Here is a 24,493-nt window from a genome sequence, read left to right as displayed (position 1 = left end):
AAAAAATTCTGCTGCATTGAAGGTTCCCTAGAGCACAGTGGCCTCCATAATTCTTAAATGGAAGAAGTTTGGAACAACCAGGACTCTTCCTAGAGCTGGCCGCCCAGCCAAACTGAGCAATCAGGGGAGAACAGCCTTGGTAAGAGAGGTGACCAAGAACCCAATGGTCACTCTGGCTGAGCTCCAGAGATCCTGTGTGGAGATGGGAGAAACTTCCAGAAGGACAATCATCACTGCAACACTCCATCGATCTGGGCTTTATGGAAGAGTGGCCAGACAGAAGCCTCTCCTCAGTGAAAGACACATGAAAGCCCGCTTGGAGTTTGCAAAAAAAAGCACCTAAAGGACTCTCAGACAGTGAGAAACAAGATTCTGTGGTCTGATGAAACCAAGATTGAACTGTTTGGCCTCAATTCTAAGTGTCATGTCTGGAGGAAACCAGGCACCACTCATCATCTGCCCAATACCATCCCAACGGTGAAGCATGGTGGTGGCAGCATCATGCTGTGGGGGTGTTTTTCAGCAGCAGGGACTGGGGGACTGGTCAGGGTTGAGGGAACAATGCAATGGAGCAAGGTACAGAGATATCCTTAATGAAAACCTGAAACCGAGCGCTCAGGACCTCAGACTGGGCCAAAGGTTCACCTTCCAACAGGACAATGACCCTAAGCACACAACCAAGACAACACAGGAGTGGCTTAGGGACAACTCTGTGAAGGTCCATGAGTGGCCCAGTCAGAGCCCTGACTTGAACCCAATCGAACATCTCTGGAGAGACCTGAAAATGGCTGTCCACCGACGGTCCCCATCCAACCTGACAGAGCTCGAGAGGATCTGCAGAGAAGAATGGCAGAAAATCCCCAAATCCAGGTGTGCAAAGCTTGTTGCGTCATACCCAAGAAGACTCGAGGCTGTAAGCGCTGCCAAAGGTGCTTCAACCAAGTACCGAGTTAAGGGTCTGAATACTTATGTCAATGTGATATTTCAGTTTTTTCTTTTTAATAAATTTGCAAAACTTTCTAAAATCCTGTTTTCTCTTTGTCATGATGGGGTATTGAGTGTAGATCGATGGGGGAAAAAATGAATTTAAACGATTTCAGCATAAGGCTGCAACATAACAAAATGTGAAAAAAGTGAAGGGGTCTGAATACTTTCTGAATGCACTGTATATATCAATCATTATGCGATTCCATACCACCTGTGGTGAACCGCCATTAAGGTATCCCATCCAGCTATCGCTGCACCTTAATGGGAGCGATAAGCACCGCCTGCCACACGGTACATTTTTGAGTACCAGTACCAACTTTAATTGGTGAGAGGCTGTGAAATAAGGTGAGAGTCCGATGGCAGAGAGACAGATGAGAGCCTGGTTGAAAGTGGATGACGCATTTCATCCAACCAGAAACACCCACTCCCTTCGGGAGCATTGGTAAGTCATCTTCCACCCAAGTCGCCTTTTCCGCAGGGAGAGGGTTTTGGAGGTGTTGGGGAGGTTGGGGGAGGGGGACGGATACCCTGTGTACTACAAACATGTTTGCAAAATTTGGTAGAGATTGGGCCAGCACTGTCGTTTTCTATGATTTTCAGATGTCCATACATACATACATACATACATACATACATACATACATTATACAATTGCCTTATTTAATGTAGTAGGATGAAGAGTAAAGCTGGCACTTTTGGTTCTGTTAATTTCATTGTCCAGTATGTTTAAAGCTCTAGCATGGAAAATGGCCTTAAAATTCCTGTTGTTGTGTTGTTGTAGTAGTATGTTCAGAGCAGTCCATATTGGTCAATGTAATCGGAACGATTGCAACTATGGGTCACGGAAGGATACAGACAATTTATTACAATGATGAATCCTGGGAACAGACTCCATTTCCAATGGAGGGTCATGTTGGGATTTAACAAAAAAAAAAAAAAAAAAATTCGTCTGAAGCACAGTAAATGAAAAAATATGTAATGGTAGTATAATTATGTTGGCCCACTATCCTCTATCTCAATACTTACCATGGTTTTCCTTTATTCTCAATGCTTCATTGTGCATTCCATGTTTGAGAATGAGCTGCTCTAAGTAGAAAAAGGTTTTTTTGTGGGTCGTCTAGGATAAGAAAAAACCATGGAAAAGATAAAAACAAAATTTCTCTCAAGAGAAACCGACAAATAATTTATCACAAATTAAAAAAATATTGACGGTAAAATAAACAAATTTAATTTGTTGAAGTTCATCATGTACTATCTATTGAATCCAACATCAAAAACTAATAGGACTATTATATGGGAAGTGACCTGCTGTCGAAGCTGTACAACGGCTCTCCAAAAGTCCTTGGCATTACGTCGGTGGCATTCATCACATGTCTGTGAAACCACCACAAACTCTACCACCGCAACCTGCTGCAACACGCAGCCTGGTTGCACCTGGAGAAAGAAAATATGGTAAAAAATGCAGAAGCTGAACAAGAAGAAAAAGACATAAAATGTCATAGCACCCGTGGTTTTAGTAATTCTGCTGTACGGAGTTAAAGGCGCTAGTTGGTCATCTTTGGCCAGATTACAAAACAAAATCAAAATGTGTATACTCTCATGTATTGTCTTTGTGCCAAGATTGAACAAAATCGGTCCATGCATGTCTGAGAAATGATTGGAGACATGTTTAAGTAACCAAATGGCCAACAGTCGGCCATCTTGGATCTGATCGAGAAACAAAATGACAGGCATATGCAAGACATTATTCATTATATGTGTGCCAAGTTTGAACAAGGTCGGTAAATGCATGGCCAAGAAATGGTTGACATTTTCAATATCGGTTTTTTTTAGTTTTTTTTATACAACTTAAATGTTTTAATGTCAACTGAAATGCCATCTTTGATCAGTGCAAAATAAAGTGAGGTGCACGTGTATGTCGTCATTTACTCTGCTTGTGCCAAGGTTGAACAAAATCAGTCCATGCATGTCTGAGAAATTGTTTGGGACACGTTTAAGTAACAAAATGGCCACCAGTCAGCCATCTTGGATCTGATCTCGAAAGACAATGACGTGCACATGTAAGCCATCATGTACCATGCTTTTCCAAAGTTTGAACCAAACCAGACCACGCATGTCGGAGAAATTGTTGGGGGCACATTTAAGTAACAAAATGGCAGCCAATCGGCCATCTTGGATCCGATCTCGAAAAAAAATGATGTGCATATGTATGTCATCATTTATTATATGTGTGCCAAATTTGAACAAGACTGGTAAATACATGTCCGAGAAATGGTTGAGGAAGAGTTCAACATCGGGTGTTTTACAACTACAGTGGCCGCCAGTCGGCCACCTTTGATCGCATTGCGAAACAAAATGATGTGCATATTTATACCATCATGCATTGTGTTTGTGCCAAGTATGAACGAAATTGGTCCATACATCTCCAAGATATGGTTGCAGATGGACAGACAAGACCCAATCCATAAGCCCTCCAATTTGGACCAAGTCCAACAGGGGCTAAAAATATACAGCTTTTGGCACTCAGTTAAAACCAACACAGCAAGTTACCTCTTTCTGAATTGTCAACTTCAGTTTTATTCTCCTCGAATGTGGTTCAGTCCAAATGAATCCAGCATCGACTAGATGGACCTACAAAACCAGGCCATAAACCAATGTGAAATTTATACAAATACAAAGACAACTAAGGCAGCCAATAATAATAATAATAAAAAACAAGCATGAAACTCTTCAAATTACAACACACCTTTGTCAAAGCAGATTTCAGCTTTTTCAGGCATAAGGTCAGCAATTCCCGAGACTCCAATGCACAGGACACCCAACGGCTGGGAGGAGCGAGATACCTGAATCGAGGGCATACAATATTTTATGAGATTGCTCTCAAATATTTTCAGAGATAAACTGAAAAGCTGATAGAAAAGACTCTCATGAAGCCAAATATTTTATAAACCAAATTGATAAAGACAATATCGCTAAATAGTATTGTTACGAATTTGGTAGAGCAATATGTAGAGCAGAGTAGATCTGAGTAGGTAACATGCTTCGAGATGTCACGATAGGGAATCTACCTGTAATAAGTCATGTGTAGGCGTTTGTCGGGTTAAGGTGTATAACTGTGGATCTACCAGGAGATTCGGGTGATAGGTAGTGTAGGGGTTAATCAGTAGAGCCCTTGTATGTCTCACCGAGTAGTCAAACCTTTGTCCATTATGGCACTGCAGACCACATAAACACTAGTTAGGACCTTTAGTACAACACTAAATGACGCCTTCCCCCCTGACATGACTTAGGAAGAAATCAGGCTAGAACACCGCCACAATTGGCCGCTGCCATTTACACCTCCGAGAGGCCTACCCACCTGGCATAGCACGTGCTATAACACAAGGACCACGGAGTAGGGGACGAGAGTTGGAGTGACACAGTGGGCGTGACCTGGACGAGCCGGGGGAGGCTCTGATTGGCAGAGAAGTACGCCAATGTGACATCATCGGCCGGAGATATTAGCGGAGGCCGGACGCCATTTCGGGCAGATGAGACGGGAGTTCGAGTTGAGCGCAGAGAGCAGATCTGATCCCGAGTTGAGCGCAGAGAGCCCAAGTGGAGTTGGCAGTTCGCAGTTCGAGAGTTGAGCCTCAGCAGTTGCCGAATGCCACTGTGCAGTTCAGTAGTTGATCCCAAGCAGTTGGATTCCTGGCAGCGCAGTTCAGAGACCCCGACCCGGGTTGGGCTGAGGTGTAGCCTGAGTGGAGCTGGCTGTCCTGCTGTGGGACCTCGTGGTGCTTTGGAGCTTGGTGCACGGACCTCGTTGGCGGCGAGAGGATCGGAGCTTGGAGCGAGGCCTCATGGGTAAATCGGGGCCGGAGTTTGGAGCCGCGTTGGACGGACAAGACGATGAGACAGATAAGCCCGAGCTCCACGTACACTGTACACGACGTGACGTGTTCTTTTTGTAATTCATACATCCTCGTCTTGTATTTGATATCTGTGGTGTGTGGGATCCCAATTTAGTACCTTATTTTATTACCGGCGCGTGTTTTTCCTGTCCTTGCCCTTTTCCTGAATAAACCCTTGCATTATTTTCTGTACATACTTGAACGCAGTTTCCTGATTGATTTGATAGTTAAGGCTGCGGGGACTTGCGCTGTTTCTCTCCATTCCGCGCGCTTAGGTGTTTTAGATTTTGGAATCCGCTATTGAGCTTCCGCCTCGGAGTTAAAGCCTTCGTGATCGGCAATCCGCGACCACCTGATATAAATTTCGGCTGTTGCGCGACATTTGGTGTCAGGTAGTAGGGATTCGACATTGTCCAGAGGAAGCGAGTCGACGCCGGCTGGGTGAAAAACCCCGCCCAGCATTTGGAACCGAAATTTTTATATAGTGGGGCGGCTTAGCCCAAATATTCAAAAGAATTGTGCATTTTGTGATACAAGCACCAAATTTGGCACACTAGTAGACTATCATATTATGAAAAGATCTGGATATTGGGCCATCTCAGATTCAGAGATTTGATTTTTGCAAGATTTGCAGATTTTGCAAGCTGAGATTGCAACGCCAGGGACGGCCGACTCCTTCCTACGAGCTGCCCACGTCACCCGCACAAGAAGAGCTCATCAAATCACTGCAGCGGCACTGCACATCCTGCAACACCGTGCGTATGAACGCCACTGTATGACATATGCTGATGATGCAGAAGACCTGCCTGAGTTCGAAGACTGGTGTCACCAGAGAGGAGAAGACATTCCCAACTTTCAGTACTGGGCAACTGTGCTGGAACTAGAGATGTTGGTACTGGTCTACGTGCGTTCTCTGCGGCAGGCTTCATTCACGACGTACCTTGATGCCCTGACGGAACTGGTCCCATGGTTCCATGCCTTAGACCACACACACTATGCCAGGTCAGGTAGGTCCCTGTTCACCTGAGGGACACGGTTGCACTCCCAATGAAGCACCCAGATGTAGCCAGAGAATTCAGGGCTGGCAACTTCACTGTACAGAAGACGAAGAAGGTGTTCTCTTCGATCCCAATCGAATCGAAATCTTGCAAAAATCAAATCTCTGAATCTGAGATGGCCCAATATCCAGATCTTTTCATAATATGATTGTCTACTAGTGTACCAAATTTGGTGCTTGTATCACAAAATGCACAACAGGTTTGCTATGCTGCTACACTAATAGTCGAGGCGGAGAAATTTGTATAGTCGATTGGACATACGGAGCGCGATATCGCGTCTTCGACAAAATTAAATTGTGTTTTTTTGGAATTAAAATAAATACGCGCGCGGGAAACGATCTTCCGAAAAGCGGATGTCGGAGATTGACGAGATGGAGGTACGCAGCGAGGCCTCCGTCAGTGAAGGGAGTGAGCCGGAAATAGGGGGATTTGAATTAGAGGTGAGCCTTGGAACCTCCCCCGTCCTGAGTACCAACTTACCCCCCTCCCCTACCGGGGAGTCGGGAGCAGTAGGAGTGGCCCCGACAACGGACCAGATGTTGGGTCAATTGCTTAGGCAAATGGGAGAAATGAAAAATGAATTAACGGGAGACATAAACGCACAGGGCGAGCGAATGAGTAAGGAGATGGGAGAAATGAAAAACAAAATGGAGTCCCAGGGGAATGAATGTAGGGAAGGAATGAAGGGAATTGAGTGATCGATTGGAGGGACAAATTGAAGGAATGGGAAGTAAAATCGATGGGTTGAAGGGGGAATTGAATACTAAGAGTGATAAAATTGAAGGATTAAAGGAAGAAATGGAGGGGCAAATGGATAGATTAAAGGAGGGATTGAAAGAACAAATTGAAGGGATGAAAAATAAAATTGTTGGATTGGAGGGAAAAATGGAGGGGATGAATGAATAAATGAATGGACAAGGGAAGGAAATGAAGGAAAGGAATGAACAATTGGAGGGAAAACTTGGGGAAATGGCACAGCAGCTGGGGGAACGAATTGATGGCATAGAAGGGAGAGTGCAAAGTCAAATTACGGACAGACTGGGGGAATTGGAAGGTGAAGTAGGAACTAAAATGAAGAGGATGGAAACATCCATGGAGAAAATAAGTGAATCAATACGGACAGAATTAGTGTCAAAAATAGAGTAGGGCGTGACCAAGGCTGTCCGAATGGGGGAAAAGTTGGGGGGTCGAATTGAGGAAGCAAATGGAGACCTGGAAGGCTATCGGGGCCGGGTGGATGCCAGAATGCAACAACAGAGAGAGGAATGGGGACTGCTCAAACAACAGGGGGGCAAATTGGCCGAGGAGGTAAAAGGGTTGGAAGCCCGCATAACAGAGCAGGAGCAGGGGTTAATTGAGAAAAGCCTGTGGGGGGGGGGGGGGGGCACAAATGGATAATGAAAGGGCGAGTGATTTGGTGCAGCAGCGACTGGAGACCTGGGACAATACCATCAAGGTGGAGGTTGTTCGGGTCCAAGAAAGCCTAAGGGAAGAGGTGAGTCAGTCTGTTAAACATCTTCAGGATCAGATTAAGGTGACCCATAAGACCCTCACCACGAGCCACATTTGGACACCAGAGGCTCCGAAACTGAATGCCCAGTAGGGGGGGGGGGGGTGTTTTGTCCCTGGACTCGGGGAATAGAGTATCTGGAAAAACAATCCCCCTCGTACATTTTGATGGATCAGGGAGCCTCGAGGCTTTCCTGACACAATTTGAGTGCGTGTCTCAGCTCAATGGTTGGGAAGAGCGGGAGCGCATGGGGAATCTGGTGGCGACAATGCGGGGGTCAGCCGCAGACGTGTTAAACGTAGTCCCAGAGGGAATATTCACCAGCAAGGCTATCTGTGAGGCCTTGAATCATAGGTACGGGACAGGCGCAAGGTGCGACCTGGTCAGGGAACAGCTGCTGCATCGCAGGCAAAAGCCGAATGAGACGTTGCAGGAGCTGGCCCAGGATATACACCAATCTGTGAGGATAGCATACAGAGACCTACCAGCACAGGCGTGGGACAAGCTGGCAATATAAAAATTTATGGCGGCTCTTCCTGATCCCGAGGTCCGGACGTTGGTGGAGTTACAGGACCCACCACGGTGCACCGGGCGGCGGAATGCGTGGCGAGACTGACCTTTCTGAGGAGGTCGAACCGCGCATCACATTTATCGAGCCCTGTGATGGTACGTCAGGCCGAGGTGCGGGATCAGGAAAAGCCAGAGGATGACATAGGACGAATGTCAAGGGGAATCAGCCGCCAGCTGACAAATTTGACCGGGGGCAAATTTGCAGGGAGCGAGTCACGGCAGTTTGGTCCAGGTTTGCCATCGGGACGGCCTGATTTTCGTCGGGTTGGCCCAGGAGAGGGGGGGGTGCTCCACCTGGGTACCAGTGGGGTCCATTCATGGGGACTTGTTATAGATGTGGGAGAAGAGGGCACAGGCAGAGGGATTGTCGGCAACCACCTGGGCCACCACCTCCAAACAGGCTTCGCAGCCCAGAAAGGAGGGGGGCCCCAGTAGGTCCACAGGTGCCAGAAAGAGGACCACCACCTCGGCCTGGGCCGATAGCAATAGAGTGTGCGGGAAACTAGAACGAGCCGAGCATACGGGGCCATGCTCGGCTGGCAAGTGTGTGGAGAAGCGCCCTCCTTTGGTGAAAGTAGTGAATTGCGGAAAAATTGGCACGGGTAATCTAAAGGTTAGATGCAAAATTGAGGGAGAATTTTGTGGGGCTGTGGTGGACACTGGAGCCAGTGACACCATTATTAATCCGAGTGTGCTAGACCAGAGTGTTGGAGGCTGGGACAAAATTGATAGGGTAGAAGGACACAGCCTCCAACTGGCTACGGGGGCAACGGCACCAATATTGGGACGCGGAGTGGTGAGGATGGAGATGGGTGGTCTGGAGGTCAGCGTGGTTGCATGGGTGGCGGGGGTGTGCGATCAGTGTCTGTTGGGACTGAGTTTCCCGGTGGAACATGACTGCCAACGAGACCTTGGGCGTGGTCATATTGAGAAGCTGCAGTTAGTGGGACTGGGGGATGACGAGGAGGTGCAGGGGACGTGGCTGGAGGTGCCACGCACTGTGACCGTGCCTCCCAGGTCCGAGAGAGTGGTGATGGAGGGGTTAGCAGCAGGTGCTCAACCCATTGGCCAGCTGGGGCTAGTGGAGTCGTGGTCCTCGCAGGGGACGGAGGGATTAATGGTGGGTCACACCCTCGTAGACACCCGTGGGCCGATGCTGGCAGTCAGGCTGCTCAACTTGTCCGATAGCCCCCCCACTGTAAGGGGCGGAGCCATCGTAGCCAAATGCGGTCGTGTAGTAAAGGTCACCGGAGGAGGTGGATCCACATGCTTGCCAGTACAGCCGGAAAGAGATCCAAATTTGGGGAAATGTGATTGGCCAGAGGGAGTGTGGGACATGATGACACGCTCTGAAGAGGGCCTGACATCGGAGCAGGTAGAGACATTGCACAATTTGGTTGGTAAGAACTTGGATGTTTTTTCTCTCTCCCCTGAGGATGTTGGACGCACGAGTCTCGTCAGGCACCAAATTAGTACTGGCGAGGCTCGGCCTGTTTGCCAACCGCCGAGGCGGCTCCCTTTCGCTAAGAAAGAGGAGGCAGAGGAACAGGTGAGCAAAATGGAAAGAGCTGGATTTATCGAGCCCTCGGTGAGTCCTTGGGTGTCACCCATTGAACCACCTTTGGAGGCCATTTTTCCCTGCAAAGCAGGGGTTGGCCTTTTTGGGGCACCGTGGTCCCCTTTTTGAAGCAATGTTTTATGGCCGGATGCCCTTCCTGCCACCAACCCTGTTGGTCACCTCTTGCGACACACAGGGAATTACCAGTGAACTGGTACTCAATTTGCCGACCTCGGAAGGATGACAGGCTGAGTCAAACCCCTGGCATTAATTCAGCGATCACTTCATGATCGATTTGGGTGTCACCCATTGTGCTGGTGAAAAAGAAGGATGGGACCACTCGGTTCTGTGTGGACTACCGCCAGCTCAATCATGTGACACTCAAAGACTCGTATCCCCTGCCAAGGATTGATGACACCCTCGATGCCGTTTCAGGCTCAAAATGGTTCTCTACATTGGATTTAAAGAGTGGTTATTGGCAGGTGGAAATGGATAAAGAGGCGAAGGAGAAAACAGCGTTAACCACAGGAAAGGGTCTCTGGCAGTTTGTAGTTATGCCTTTTGGATTGTGCAATGCCCCTGCCATGTTTGAGCGTCTGATGGAACGTGTTTTAATTGGCTTACCATGGCAGACTTGCCTTGTCTACTTGGATGATGTATTGGTCCACGCTCCCACATTTGAACATGCTGCTAAAAATTTGTCAGAGGTATTTGGGAGATTAAGGGGTGCCGGGTTGAAATTGAATCCGAGCAAGTGTGAAATTTTCAAGAGGGAGGTGACTTACCTGGGTCATGTGATTAGTGAGAGCAGCGTGGCCACGGACCCTGGGAAAGTAAAATCAGTAAAAGAGTGGCCCGCCCCCAAAAATGTAAGGGAGGTCAGAGGATTTTTGGGGCTCTGCTCTTACTACAAGAGATTTGTGGCAAATTTCGCAGAAATTGCAAGACCCTTGCACAAATTGACAGAGAAAGGAGCCAAATTTATATGGTCAGAGAACTGCATCGAGGCATTCAATCACTTAAAACAACGTCTGGTGGAGGCCCCAGTTTTGGCATACCCGACGGATGATGGCAATTACATCCTGGACACAGATGCGAGCCAGGAAGGATTGGGAGCTGTGTTGTCACACATGCAACAGGGAGTCGAGAGGATTATTGCGTATTACAGTCGGGCACTTTCGAGGCCCGAACGAAATTATTGCGTTACCCGCAAAGAACTATTGGCCCTACCGTCTGCAGTTGGATACTTTCACCCTTACCTTTATGGGAGGGAGTTTGTGATCCGAGTGGATCATGCCTCCTTGCAATGGCTTCTTCGGTTCAAAGAGCCGGAGGGACAAATTGCAAGGTGGCTTGAGAGGCTGCAGCAGTATAATTTCACTGTGCAACATCGGCCCGGCAAAGCACATGCCAATGCAGACGCTCTCTCTCTCGGCGCCCCTGTTGGGAGGCACAGTGTAAATTTTGTGATCGACAAAACGCCAAGGATCCAATTGGGCAGGACCAAATTGATGCATGCCTATATGCAGCGAGAGTGACCAGGCGAACTTTGCCACAATCCCCACCTGAATTGGGCGATGTGAATTGGCGAGAGAGTCAAAGGGAGGATCCTGTTTTGGGGCCCCTTTTTCATTGGCTAGAGGACAAAAGACCTTCTTGGGAGGAGATTGCTACACACGGGGCCCAGGTAAAGGCCTATTGGGCACAGTGGCAGATGTTGGGGTTGAAAGATGGCTATTTGTTCAGAAAGTGGGTGACACCAACGGGCGATGTAGCTTCCTGGTTGATAATTGTACCAAATAACTTGAAGGAAGTGGTTATGGGGTACGTGCATGGGACTAGGACCATGGGACATTTGGGCGTGGCCAAAACTTTGTCCAAATTGCGGCAGAGGTTCTACTGGGTGAATTCGGGCAGGGACATTCAAAATTGGGTGAAATCCTGCTACCTCTGCCACGGTAAGAAGGAACCCCCACGTGCGCGCAAGGCCCCGCTCCAGGTGTACAATGTTGGAGCACCACTTGAGCGGGTGGCAGTAGATGTGGTGGGGCCCCTGCCAGCCACCCGCCGAGGGAACCGGTACATTATGGTGGCAATGGACTACTTCACCAAGTGGCCAGAAGCCGACCCATTGCCCAACCAGGAAGCCCGGCTGGTAGTTCAGGTTATAGTTGAGGGATTCTTCTCCCGATTTGGCGTTCCAAGGGAGCTACACACCGACCAGGGCCGGAACTTTGAATCCGCCCTCCTGCGGTCGGTGTGCGAGCTCCTACAAATTCACAAGACCCGGACAACCCCCCTTAGGCCTCAATCGGATGGGATGGTAGAGAGGTTCAACCGGACACTGTTGACACAATTGGCCCTCTTTACATCCGAAAACCAACAGGATTGGGACGAGCACCTTCCCTTTATATTGATGGCATCCCGGACCGCCCAGCATGCGACCACTCGGTGCACCCCTGCCTTGTTGATGTTCGGTAGGGAGATGCGAGTCCCCAAAGATTTGTTGATGGGACCGTCACCAGGGGAACCGGGTGAGCCATCTGTGGAAAGCTATGCAACCAATTTGAAAGCGAGCATGGAAAAGGCTCATGAGTTTGCGAGGAAGCAAATTGGCTTGGCTTCTTCACATATGAAAACGCGGTATGACGCTCGGGCACACACACCTCGGTTCCTTCCCGGAGACCTTGTTTGGCTCTACTGGCCCCGGAGAAGGAAGGGGGTGTGCCCAAAACTCACTCACCTCACCTAGGAAGGGCCCCGGGGTGGTGCTTCGGCAGGTGACTGATGTGAGTGATGTGGTGTTCAAAATTCAGATGGGCCAGCATACCCTTCCACAGATAGTTCATGGGGATAGATTGAGCTCCTACATGGGTCGGGAGGCTCCGGGGTGGATTGGAAGGGTGAGGGGGAAATTAGGTGTGGTGGATGGCACTCTTGGACCCGACCAACCTGCAACTACCTGCACTTGACGTGAGTGTTTTGAGGAGTACTGTCCCAGGCTTCAAGACTTGCTTGTTAAATTGAGGAACATGTAATTTGGAGTTGGGAGGTGGGTGAGAGTGACGACATGGCCGGTGAGGGGATGGAATGGGGGCCACACAGTGTCTTGTGGGTGGCATACGTTTTTGTGTTGTGGTTATGTGTTTTGATGTGGTCGTGAGGTTGGAGAAATATAAGCGAGTGATGATTATTGAGTTTTGAAATGTGTTTTGGAAATGGAAATGTGTAATGATTTGAACTGTGAACTGGGGGATTTCACATGAGGGCAGGCCATGGCAAACTTGTGAAACATCTTTTGTACACCATCTATGAATTGTGCTGAGTTGTGTGGAGAATTGAATGGCAGCGGGGGAGGAAGTGTGTTTTGGGGTCTTGTGGGTGGGGAAGGTGTGTGTGTCCGCAGGTACGGATCAAGCTCTGAGGAGCGATGCCTGTGGCCCCCCTCTGCGGCAATTACCCCTGGCAGCCGGTGGTATCTGGATATTGGAGCTCGTCCGTGGAGGGTCTGGTTGGGCGTCGCGGGGTGAGGAAGTCCCCCGGTGACCCGTGTTGCTGCGCTGAAGCAGGAGGCCGCGGAGGAGCCTGGTGTGTGTGGAGACCCTCACCGGCGAGGTAACGGCAGAAAGGGGCTGTTGGACTGCCATGGGCCAAGAGGTAATGGGGGTGGGGGGGCAATGAACTTGGAAGTCGGTTGACTTGTTTTGGGACTGCGGGCACCACAGAGCCTGAAGCGCCTCCACCATCTTTTTGTGCGGTACCTCCCCGCTGCCTAGTTGAGGAATGCACACACATGATATGACATCAATGCCATGGTCCTGCAGGGGGGTGAAATAAGAGCTTTGTTGATTTTTGAAATTCCTTGATGAGTTATGGAATGGGTATGAGTGGATAAGGGGTTTGTGTTGCATGAATGTGGGCAAAATCCACCGAGAAATGTCACTCACCTGCAACATCTGGACAGGGCCCGTGGAAATTTAGGGGGGTGCATTGGGAATGGCCCCGCAGGTAAGGTTGTGTCTTGTGCATCCACCGGGGGACGCGGTCTGTAGACCGGGGTATGTAAAAATGTATAGAGTCTTGGAATTTTCTGAGTAAGTGGCTAGGTTTGTGGTGAAGTTAGTTTTGAGTGTTGTTTGCTCCTCCCACCACAGGAGCGATGGAATGAAGACCATTGTAAATACATGATTGCATGATGGTTAAGGGGTTTATCATGTTAAGGAAGTGTAGATAGGTAGTCCGACTCACTTCCCACAGCCCTTCCTGATTTATTTCATAGGTTAATTAAGTGTGTGACAGTAAGAGTTAAGGCTGGAATGGTAGCGCCTGCAGTGAACCTTTCAGGAGCTACGGTTCCAGGGGGGCGGGCTGTGTTAAGAATTTGGTAGAGCAATATGTAAAGCAGAGTAGATCTGAGTAGGTAACATGCTTCGAGATGTCGCGATAGGGAATCTACCTGTAATAAGTCATGTGTAGGCGTTTGTGGGGTTAAGGTGTATAACTGTGGATCTACCAGGAGATTCGGGTGATAGGTAGTGAAGGGGTTAATCAGTAGAGCCCTTGTATGTCTCACCTAGTAGTCAAACCTTTGTCCATTATGGCAGTGCAGACCACATAAACACTCATTAGGACCTTTAGTACAACACTAAATGATGCCTTCCCCCCCCCCTGACATGCCTTCGGAAGAAATCAGGCTAGAACACCGCCACAATTGGCCACCGCCATTTACACCTCTGAGAGGCCTACCCACCTCGCATAGCACGTGCTATAACACAAGGACCACGGAGTAGGGGACGAGAGTTGGAGTGACGCAGTGGGCGTGACCTGGACGAGCCGGCGAGCCGGGAGAGGCTCTGATTGGCAGAGGAGTGCGCCAATGTGACGTCATCGGCCGGAGATATTAGCGGAGGCCGGACGCCATTTCGGGCAGATGAGACGGGAGTTCGAGTTGAGCGCAGAGAGCAGATCTGATCCCGAGTTGAGCGCAGAGAGCCCAAGCGGAGTTGCCAGTTCGCAGTTAGAGAGTTGAGCCTGAGCAGTTGCCGAACGCCACTGCGCAGTTCAGTAGTTGATCCCAAGCAGTTGGATTCCTGGCAGCGCAGTTCAGAGACCCCGACCCGAGTTGGGCTGAGGTGTAGCCTGAGTGGAGCTCACTGTCCTGCTGTGGGACCTCGTGGTGCTTAGGAGCTTGGTGCACGGACCTCGTTGGCGGCGAGAGGATCGGAGCTTGGAGCGAGGCCTCGTGGGTACATCGGGGCCAGAGTTTGGAGCCGCGTTGGACGGACAAGACGACGAGACAGATAAGCCCGAGCTCCGCGTACACTGTACACGACGTGACGTGTTCTTTTTGTAATTCATACATCCTCGTCTTGTATTTGATATCTGTGGTGTGTGGGATCCCAATTTAGTACCTTATTTTATTACCGGCACGTGTTTTCCTGTCCTTGCCCTTTTCCTGAATAAACCCTTGCATTATTTTCTGTACATACTTGAATGCAGTTTCCTGATTGATTTGATAGTTAAGGCTGCGGGGACTTGCGCTGTTTCCCTCCATTCCGTGCGCTTAGGTGTTTTAGATTTTGGAATCCGCTATTGAGCTTCCGCCTCGGAGTTAAAGCCTTCGTGATCGGCAATCTGCGACCGCCTGATATAAATTTCGGCGGTTGCGCGACAGTATTGTTATCATCATTTGACGTGACACATCAGTAACAGTCATGACAAATTGTGATCCTTGTCGATTTTGTAGTTTGCCCAAATGACAACATATCATAAAAATAGGACCGTGGGTCCTGAAGCAAGAGAAAATATCCTAGGACCAAGAGAAAGGAGCAAAAATAAGAGAAAGAGAAAGATAGATCTCTGAACTAAACTAAAAGGAGAAAGAGAAAGATGTAAATCAGAGTGAAAAGAGAAAGAAAAAGAAAAATAGAAATCTAAGCGAAAGGAAGAGCAATATAAAGATAGAAATCTCAGTGAAAGGAAGAGAAATAGAAAGATAGAAATCTGAGCCAAGAGGAGAGAAATCCGAGTGAAAGGGCAGAGTAAAACAAAAATAGTAGCAATCACATGCAATAATTGACAATAAATACAATTGAAGTACACTAATTTGTGGCAGCCTCACCTCTCACAGAGACGACAGAAGCCCAACTGGGCCTGACGAGGAATCCCCTGAGTTGCGTCTGTGCGAATACGCAGGCAAGGAGGGCAAGTGTTTGCAGAGTTTGGAGGTATTACTGTCCCGCACTCACAGCACAATCTGGGAACAAAATCGAGGACAATGGAAAGCAGTATTGAATGAAGGCAGCACAGAAACAAATGCGTGGAAAGCAAAGGTAAACAGGAAAAGCATTAGGCCATGAGCAGGTCAGAGCTTTCGTTCACTTTCATTTCATTAAAAGCGTGCAACTTATCTCCGCTTGAATACATTTCAGAAACAGATTTTGTCATCAATAGAAAAAGTTAGAATCATGAATTTTGTCCAACACTAAGTCATTTCCGTTAATAATCAGCACTATTTTCTTATAGCGTAGCCGCTCATGGTGCGAGTTGGTCATTGGTCATGCGGCATAGTAGTATTTACACCCAGCCAATCATCAGCCAGTATTGTCACAACAAGTGCTATATTTATCCAGCAATGGCGTCTTCCATGAAAGGGGTGAATTGCGATGATGTCTATAGAAAAGGTGTCAAACATCGCCCAAACTGTGTGTCATGCACATATCTGTGAAGAAACAAGATATTCGTACCTTGACAGATTCAGTGGGACATGTACCATGAATATATATTACTCGTGGGGTCACCCGTGGGAATCCCACGGGCATGGACGTGTGTGACATTGACATGTTGAGTTAGATGCTGCACCTGCACATTCAGTTTCACAAAATGGTTACTGCCAATTCATCAGATCCACAAATAATGTAATCTACACAATGTATTTCCTTCTGATAGCATGTGAATGCATGTGCGTGCACATGCGAAATACAGTTTGAAATGTGTTATTACATCTCATGTAAAATGTGACTTTAAGAGCTCAAATCCTCTCCCTCCCACATCACGAACACAGGGGAGAGTGGGTCACACACAGGGGAGAGTGGGTCACATACACACACACACACACACATCTCCTTTTTGTCCCCCATCGCTCAGCGGAGCGAAAGGGGGACTATGGCTTTCCCCTCCGTCCGTGTGTCCGTCCGTCCGCCCGTCCGTGCGTGTGTGTGTGCGTGCGTGCGGCGTGCGTGCGTAAGCGAAGGACCGCATTCAAATTTAGTGTGTGGGTGCAACCCACGTCAAAATCCAAGATGGCCGCCGCCATGTATGTCTGATGCCATGTATGTCTGAACCTTGTAACCTGCATATCTTGAAAAATAAGCGAAGTACCAACTTCTAATCTGGTGTGTGGGTGTATCTTAGGCATGAGGAAGAACGCTATTGAAAATTGGGTCGCCACGTCAATATCCAAGATGGCCGCCGCCTTGTATGTCTGAACCTTGTGAGATGAATATCTTGAAAAATAAGGAAAGTACCAACTTCTAATTTGGTGTGTGGGTGTATCTCGGCATAAGGACGAACGCTATTGAAAATTGGGTCGCCACGTAAAAATCCAAGATGGCCACCACCATATATATGTCTGAAACTTGTGAGCGAAATATCTCAAAAAATAAGTGAAGTACCAACGTCTAATCTGGTGTGTGGGTGTATCTAGGCACAAGGAAGAACGCTGTTTAAAATTGGGTCGCCACGTCAAAAGCCAAGATGGCCGCCGCCATGTATGTCTGAACCTTGTGAGATGAATATCTTGAAAAATAAGGAAAGTACCAACTTCTAATTTGGTGTGTGGGTGTATCTCGGCATAAGGAAGAACGCTATTGAAAATTGGGTCGCCACATCAAAATCCAAGATGGCCGCCACCATATATATGTCTGAACCTTGTGAGCGAAAGATCTTGAAAAATAAGCGAAGTACCAACTTCTAGTCTGGTGTGTGGGTGTACCTAGGCACAAGCAAGAACGCTGTTTAAAATTGGGTTCCAGAAGTGCTGGTCTTTGCCTAGGTGTTCATTGGCAAACTTTAGTCTTGCCCTGATGTTCTTTCTGGACAGCAAAGGTTTCCTCCTGGCACACTTCACATGTAGATCAAATTTGTGCAGCCTCTTTCTAATGGTAGACTCGTGCACTTTGACATCAACAGTGGCAAGAGCTACCTGTAGGTCCCGCGATGACATTCTGGGGTTCTTGGAGACTTCTTTCAGCATCTTGCGGTCTGCTCTCGGGCTGAACTTGCTGGGGCGGCCTGGCCTGAACAAGTTGGCAGTCGTTTGGAATCCTCTCCACTTGTAGATGATCTTCCACACAGTCGAATGATTGATTTAAAATTGTTTGGAGATCTTTTTTAATCCCTTTCCAGATTTGTAGGCATCTATAACCTTCTTTCTGAAGGCCTCAGAGAGCTCTTTTGATCTAGGCATGGTGATGCCGCAAACTTCAACAACAAAGAGCAAACCAAACTAAATGTCTGAGGTTTAAATAAGACAGGTTCCTCCAAGATCCTCTCTAACGATGTTCTAATCATTTGCACCTGAGCTGGTGCACCTGATTCTAATTTTAGGTATTTGAAGTCGTGATAAATGTAGGGGTGTACTTACTTTTTCCACATGCGAAATTTGCATTTATGTTTATTTAAATTATACAATGGACTACAAAATGTAAATGTTTCATGATATTTGTTATATAATATCACCTTTATCTATCACTATTGTTGAAATGAAGATCAAATAGCTGTATGTTGAAATATGTTGAAAAAGTCAAAACTTTACATGTGGTGTACTTACTTTTTCACGTGACTGTATATTTATGAAGAGTTTCATCGCAAAATGCGATAAACGCCATATCCGACATTTTGGAGTTGGCACCACCCTTATATTGTCAATGCCTAGCCGGACGCCATCATCAGTCTAGTTTTTAGCAACACGCGATATTTCCTTTAGTTTGAGCTCTTTGAATATCCGCTTTCTTTTCATACCGCGCCGTGGTGTATTTTATCCTCTTTCATATGCGCCCTTCCCCTTTTTACACAAAACGCGATATATCCGCTCAGCCAATCAGCGCCCTCCATATTTCCAAGATGGCAGCCTCCATGATCACTGCGTTGAAGGACTGATCGGATCGCACCCATCCTGCCAAAAATGAATACTTTTGATGGTTTAGAAGAGCAGGTGGTTCTTTCCCCAGAGCCACGGAAGCGAGGTAACTGTGTAGCATATCAGCATGAAGCTCACAAGAAAATTCGATATTCTGGTGTGGGAAAAGTGCCAGCACACCTCGATTAACAACGCACAGCTCTGCCATGTCGATTGCCTGACAGATGCCGACCTTGCCTTGAACCAGACGAAATTTTATGGTGAACCGAACAAAGTTGCTCAGGATCAGTTTATTCGGCGAGGAGACGGCGAGGAGACGGAGACGGCGTCGTGCTGGAAATCAGGCTGCAAGGGATGGCAAAAGTCGAACTGTGACTGTGCAGTACAACCTGCTGACTTTCATCTAAGTCCCAACTTTTTGCTTCCGAGTTTCATCCAAGTTCCGAGTTTAATACAATACTCACCTAGAACAGAACTAATTTTGTAATCTTTCAATGATGTATCCACGTATAGCACATTAATAATAATAATAATAATAATTCATTTATTTTGTATAGCGCTTTTCAAGAAGCCCAAAGGCGCTTTGACAGAGTGGAAAACATAATGCATAACAATACATGAAAACAACAATTGCAAAAAGACAAGAATCAATAGGGAAATATTTAAAGCAAAAGGAGGGAGAAGGAGAAGAGATAGTCAGGGGTTAAATGCTGTGGGTTGAATGTTGAATGCAGTGTTGAACAGGTGGGTCTTTAGTGATGTTTTGAATGTGGTGAGTGAGGAGGAGTCTCTGATGGTGTGAGGTAGTGAGTTCCAGAGGGTGGGAGCAGCGATGGAGAAGGCCCTGTCCCCCCAGGATCTGAATTTGGTCCCGATGGAGGGGGTCAGGAGGTTGGTACCAGCAGAGCGGAGGTTGTGGGTAGGAGTGTGTCTGGAGAGGAGGTCAGCCAGGTAGGATGGGGCCAGGTTATGGAGGGCTTTGTATGTCAAGAGGAGGATTTTGTACTGGATTCTCTGGGGGATGGGGAGCCAGTGAAGCTTGTAAAGGACGGGGGTGATGTGGTCACGGGTCCGGGAATGGGTGAGTAGACGGGTCTGGAACATTACCCAAACATAACCGGTGGATATATAGCTTTTCATCAAAAATCCGTCTAATTACACTTTTTGTTCAAGAGAGTGAAAAACCATGATATTGTGTCAACACATTTTATAATATGATTACATTCAATAAAACATTTTGAGGTTTTAATTTTGGTATTTTCCTCTCCGTCTATTCTTTATAAAAAAAACGTAAGTTTTCTCAAAACAACATCCTGTGGATTTATCGCGTTTCGCGATGAAACTCGACATATATATAATTATACACACACACACACACACACACACACACACACACACACACACACACACACACACACACACACACACACACACACACACACACACACACACACACACACACACACGCGTCCGACACGCACACACCACACACACGAAATATTCACGGTACTTATCCCACCGGTTGTGTCAAGATACGAATATCTTGTTTCTTAACAGATAAGTGCATGACACACAGTTGGGGCGATTTTTGATGCCTTTTCTACAGACATCGTAGCAATTCACCCCTTTCATGGAAGACACCATTGCTGGATAAATATAGCACTTGTTGTGACAATACTGGCTGATGATTGGCTGGGTGTAAATACTACTATGCCGCATGACCAACTCACTGCACCATGAGCGGCTACGCTATAAGAAAATAGTGCTGATTATAATTAACAGCAAATACTTAGTGTTGGACAAAATTCATGATTCTAACCTTTTATATTAATGAGAAAATGTGTTTCTGAAATTTATTCACACGTAGATAAGTTGCACACTTTTAATGAAATGAAAACCGATTTCTAGCTGCTTTTTCGACCTGCTGCACACGGCCTACATGTGCATTGGGTTCATTCAGGTCAAGTCAATCACCAAAAATATTGACTTGCAATTACTTCAAACAAAAATTGTACACTTGCAAGGGCCCACCAAATAGAATTAGGCTAAATTTCAAGCTGCTTGGTCAAACAATTTGAGATGCAGGTCATCAAGCATACCAGATGCATCATCACATACCAGTCGGTCTGTTTTCGAGACGCAGGTCATTGAAGCATACCTGACTTGAAAAACTACTGTTAGGGATTCGTCACTTCCGTTGTTGTGGTTCTCATCCACTGCAAACATTTTTGGTTGCATGTACTATTATTGTTATCGTTTAAGTGAAATTGAGATTACTGTTTTCAAAAGGTAAAAAAAGTTAGTGTTTTAAAAGAAACCGGAAACCGGATCGGGAACCGGACGAAGAAGAAGAGGAAGAAGGAGGAGAGGAGGCGGAGCGAGTGAAGTGGAGAAGAAGCCGAATTGCTTTGAGGTCTTGAGCAAACGCTGGCGAACGAGGGTCACGAGTGAACTTTGGGTTTCCTGGGAAAGGGATTCCTGCGACAGAGTTGTTATCGCTGTGACAGATAAACCTGCGTGACAGGTTTTGCGGTTGATTCTGAAGAGAATCAATGGAGTGCCGTTACGTCTCGAGAACGGACCGTTGGCCATTTTACCACGCGCCTGATTTCGCATCGCTACAGGTTTTCCCCCTCGCTTCAACCATTTCACCGCATCCAGACGTAACCTGGTGTGTGCGTGTAACGTGGAGGCTGAGTGGGAATTTGCGGTTCGTCGATTGGGAGCCGTTGAACGTCCATACCCGACGCTGTGTTTTCCCAGTCGCATCTTGAGGGTAACTTTGCCTATCTTTGGCAGTGTGACTGTCAACCAAACGGGATTCTGGTCTCGATACGACATCGTTCTGACGATCACTGAAGCGTGGATCGACTTTGGCTTGATGCCAGGACAGAGACATTGGGAATGTTATTTTTGCTCACTTGGAGCACAGTGAGTTATATTGTACGAAACTGATGGTACCATCATAGGAATGATATATTGGTTGTACAATTGATTAATATTGTTATTAAACTGTTATTCTTGTGTGACCTTAATACAATACTTGTTTGTTGGTAACAATTGGTGTGGTTTCACCATTGATCTTTGACATACAGAATAACACATCTTTCTGCCGTGACTCCTCTCGGGGCTCGGAGGTACACCGTGACCGGGGTTTGGGGAGGAGCATGTAACAGAAACTGGGGGCTCGTCCGGGAAAGAATTCCCTAACATTCCCAAAATTCCCAAATTTTCTAACATTCCCAAATTTTTCAAAAAATTGGATTTTTTTTTGTATGAAGGTTAACAGGTGCTAACTGATAGTCACCATGGTGTTTGACACAGAAAAGTTTGTGGCGTCCCCTAATGGGGCACAGTTCCAGGCGTTAAAAAAGATCGGAACTCATGATATTGGCCAAATATTTTAACTTGGAGGTCCGAGTTAATATGAAGAAAGCAGAGATGCAGACATTGGCGGTAGAGTCTTTAGTGGGACAAGGAACATGGGAAGAGGTAGCCTTGGATTGGTTACCAGAGGAAAAAGGAAATGTGGAGCTCCGGAAAATGGAGATGCAACTGCAGAGCCAGGAAAGGTTAGAAGAGAGAAGAGCAGAGGAAAGAGCAGAGGAAAGGAGAGCTGAAAAGGAACTCGAGGAGAGAAGAGCAGAGGAAAGGAGAGCTGAAGAATAAAGAAGAGCAGAGGAAAGAGCAGAGGAAAGGAGAGCCGAAAGGGAGTTAAAGGAACGTGACATGGAGTATCAGAAGGAACTTAAACTCAAGGAGCTGGAATTACTGGGAGAACGGAGAGAAGTAGTATCCATGCCGGCTAGTTCGACAACTAGTGAGAACACTTGGGATGTTGGTCGGCATGTGAGGCTGGTTCCACCCTTCAATGAAAAGGAGGTATCCAAGTTCTTTTTACATTTTGAGAAGGTGGCTCAAATGCTAAAATGGCCTGTGGGGTCCTGGGCTATGTTAGTGCAAAGTGCTCTGGTGGGTAAAGCTCAAGATATCTATTTGGCTTTACCGATTGACCAATGTGCAGATTATGAGATGGTGAAGAAAGCCATTCTCAAAGCCTATGAATTGGTCCCTGAAGCTTACCGGCAAAAATTCAGGAATGCCAGGAAGAGGGAGAGTGAGACCCATGTGGAGTTTGCCAGAATGAAGGAAACCATGTTTGATAGGTGGTGTGACTCGAAGGAGATTGGGAAAGACTTCAACCTGTTACGACAATTGATTTTGGTGGAGGAATTCAAACAGTGTGTCCACGTGGACATTAAAGTACATCTGGATGAGAAGAAAGTACCAGAGTTGGATGAGGCAGCAACAGTGGCAGATGACTATGCCTTGACACACAGGATGGGGTTCCACAAACCTAACTTCCCACCTCGAGTTCGCCAGGGGAGTTATGGTTTTTTTTTTTTGGGTTTTTTTTTTTTGTTGTATACTGAATCGAGGCTCGTGAAAGAGCTAACATTTATTTCACAAACAAATCAACCAGACAAACAAAATATACAAAAAGAGGGAGCGGAAGACAAGATGGGGAGAGAAGGGGAAGCACACAACCACAACATTTGAGAGCAGGGAGAAGTGTGGGAGGGAGAGGGCTTGGGGGCAGGAGGCATGGGAAGGGGAGGGGGTGGGGGTGGGGGGGGGGGAGAGGTATAAAACACAAGGGGACCGAAATTAGCAGGGGTAGAAAAGATCATGGTAAATCAGGTTCGGAGAACAAATTTTCATGGAGGTGGCCTAGAGAGGACTATGGGGACAAATCTGATACCGCAACTTTTAGGGATCAGAAGTCTGCAGTTCCAAGACATACCCATCTTCCAGGGGGCCCGAGGCAGACCACGAGTTTTTCCTCCGGGCCTACTTGCGCTTTTTGCAAGAAACCTGGGCATTTGATGTCCCAATGTTATGGCCTGAAAAGGAAAAAATCAGGAGCGGAGTCAGACTAGTACAACTCCAAATGCATTGGCCAATGCGAGAAATCGTCCTTGGAGCACACACAGTGCCTTGTGAAGGTTCCCATGCCAAAGTTACGGCATCACAGAACGACCTTGTTCAAGAGGGTTACAAACCTTTTATTTCAGAGGGGTTTGTGTCACTGGATGGAGACTTGACTAACCAGAGATCTGTTAGGGTATTGAGGGACACAGGAGCACATCAATCTTTGATGCTTGAGGGCATTTTGCCATTGTCAGAGAAGACGGCAACTGGTGTTAGTGTTCTTTTACAGGGGGTTGGTGGCTATGTAAAAGCTCCTCTTCATGTCATCCATTTAAAGTCTGATTTGGTGTCAGGACCAGTCACTGTAGGTTTACAAGCCACTCTTCCTGTAGAGGGAATCTCTTTTATTATCGGGAAAGATTTGGCCGGTGGTCGAGTTTCTGGTAATCCAATGTTGGTTGAAAAGCCCAGTATGGAAAATAACACCGCACAGTTAGAGCAGGAGATTCCGGGTATCTTTCCATCCTGTGCAGTGACTCGTGCTATGGGTAGGAAGCGCTCTGAAGAGAAGGAGAAGGAAGGTGACATGGATTTGGGTTCCTTAGAGGTATTGGAGGAAAATTCAAAAGAGGAAATGGAGTGTCCGTCGGAGACATCTGGGAACGAGGTTGAACAAACGGTGCTGGTCCGAAAGAGACTTGTTGAAGAACAACACGAAGATTCGGAGCTCCGGAGTTTAATTGATGAAGCCGTTACAGAGGAAGAGGCTATGAAGATACCTGTTGGTTACTTCATGAAAGGGGAAATACTAATGAGAAAATGGAGACCACCGGAGGTGCCAGCAAA

At 47.2% G+C, this 24,493-nt stretch overlaps 1 protein-coding gene across 3 annotated transcripts in view; it reads right to left on the bottom strand.

Annotated features, from left to right (window-relative positions):
- Positions 1 to 24,493, bottom strand: part of NMD3 (NMD3 ribosome export adaptor) — a 126,813-nt gene that overhangs the window by 85,372 nt on the left and 16,948 nt on the right. For 2 of the 3 annotated variants that reach the window (XM_068122601.2, XM_068122592.2), the window contains 5 exons: positions 15,698 to 15,832; positions 3,734 to 3,830; positions 3,538 to 3,618; positions 2,293 to 2,421; positions 2,014 to 2,104 (listed from right to left, as the gene is read on the bottom strand). In XM_068122601.2, coding sequence (XP_067978702.2) covers positions 2,014 to 2,104; positions 2,293 to 2,421; positions 3,538 to 3,618; positions 3,734 to 3,830; positions 15,698 to 15,832 — 533 coding nt within the window. Of the gene's footprint in view, positions 1 to 2,013; positions 2,105 to 2,292; positions 2,422 to 3,537; positions 3,619 to 3,733; positions 3,831 to 15,697; positions 15,833 to 16,322; positions 16,438 to 24,493 lie in introns of all 3 variants that reach the window. The other variant, XM_068122610.2, reaches the window with a different exon arrangement.

This window comes from Myxine glutinosa, chromosome 1 (assembly GCF_964187855.1).
Source record: "Myxine glutinosa chromosome 1, kmMyxGlut1.1, whole genome shotgun sequence".
NCBI classification, from domain to species: Eukaryota; Metazoa; Chordata; class Myxini; order Myxiniformes; family Myxinidae; genus Myxine; species Myxine glutinosa.
Note: the sequence above shows the minus strand (reverse complement) of the source record. Positions and strands in the feature narration are given on the sequence as shown.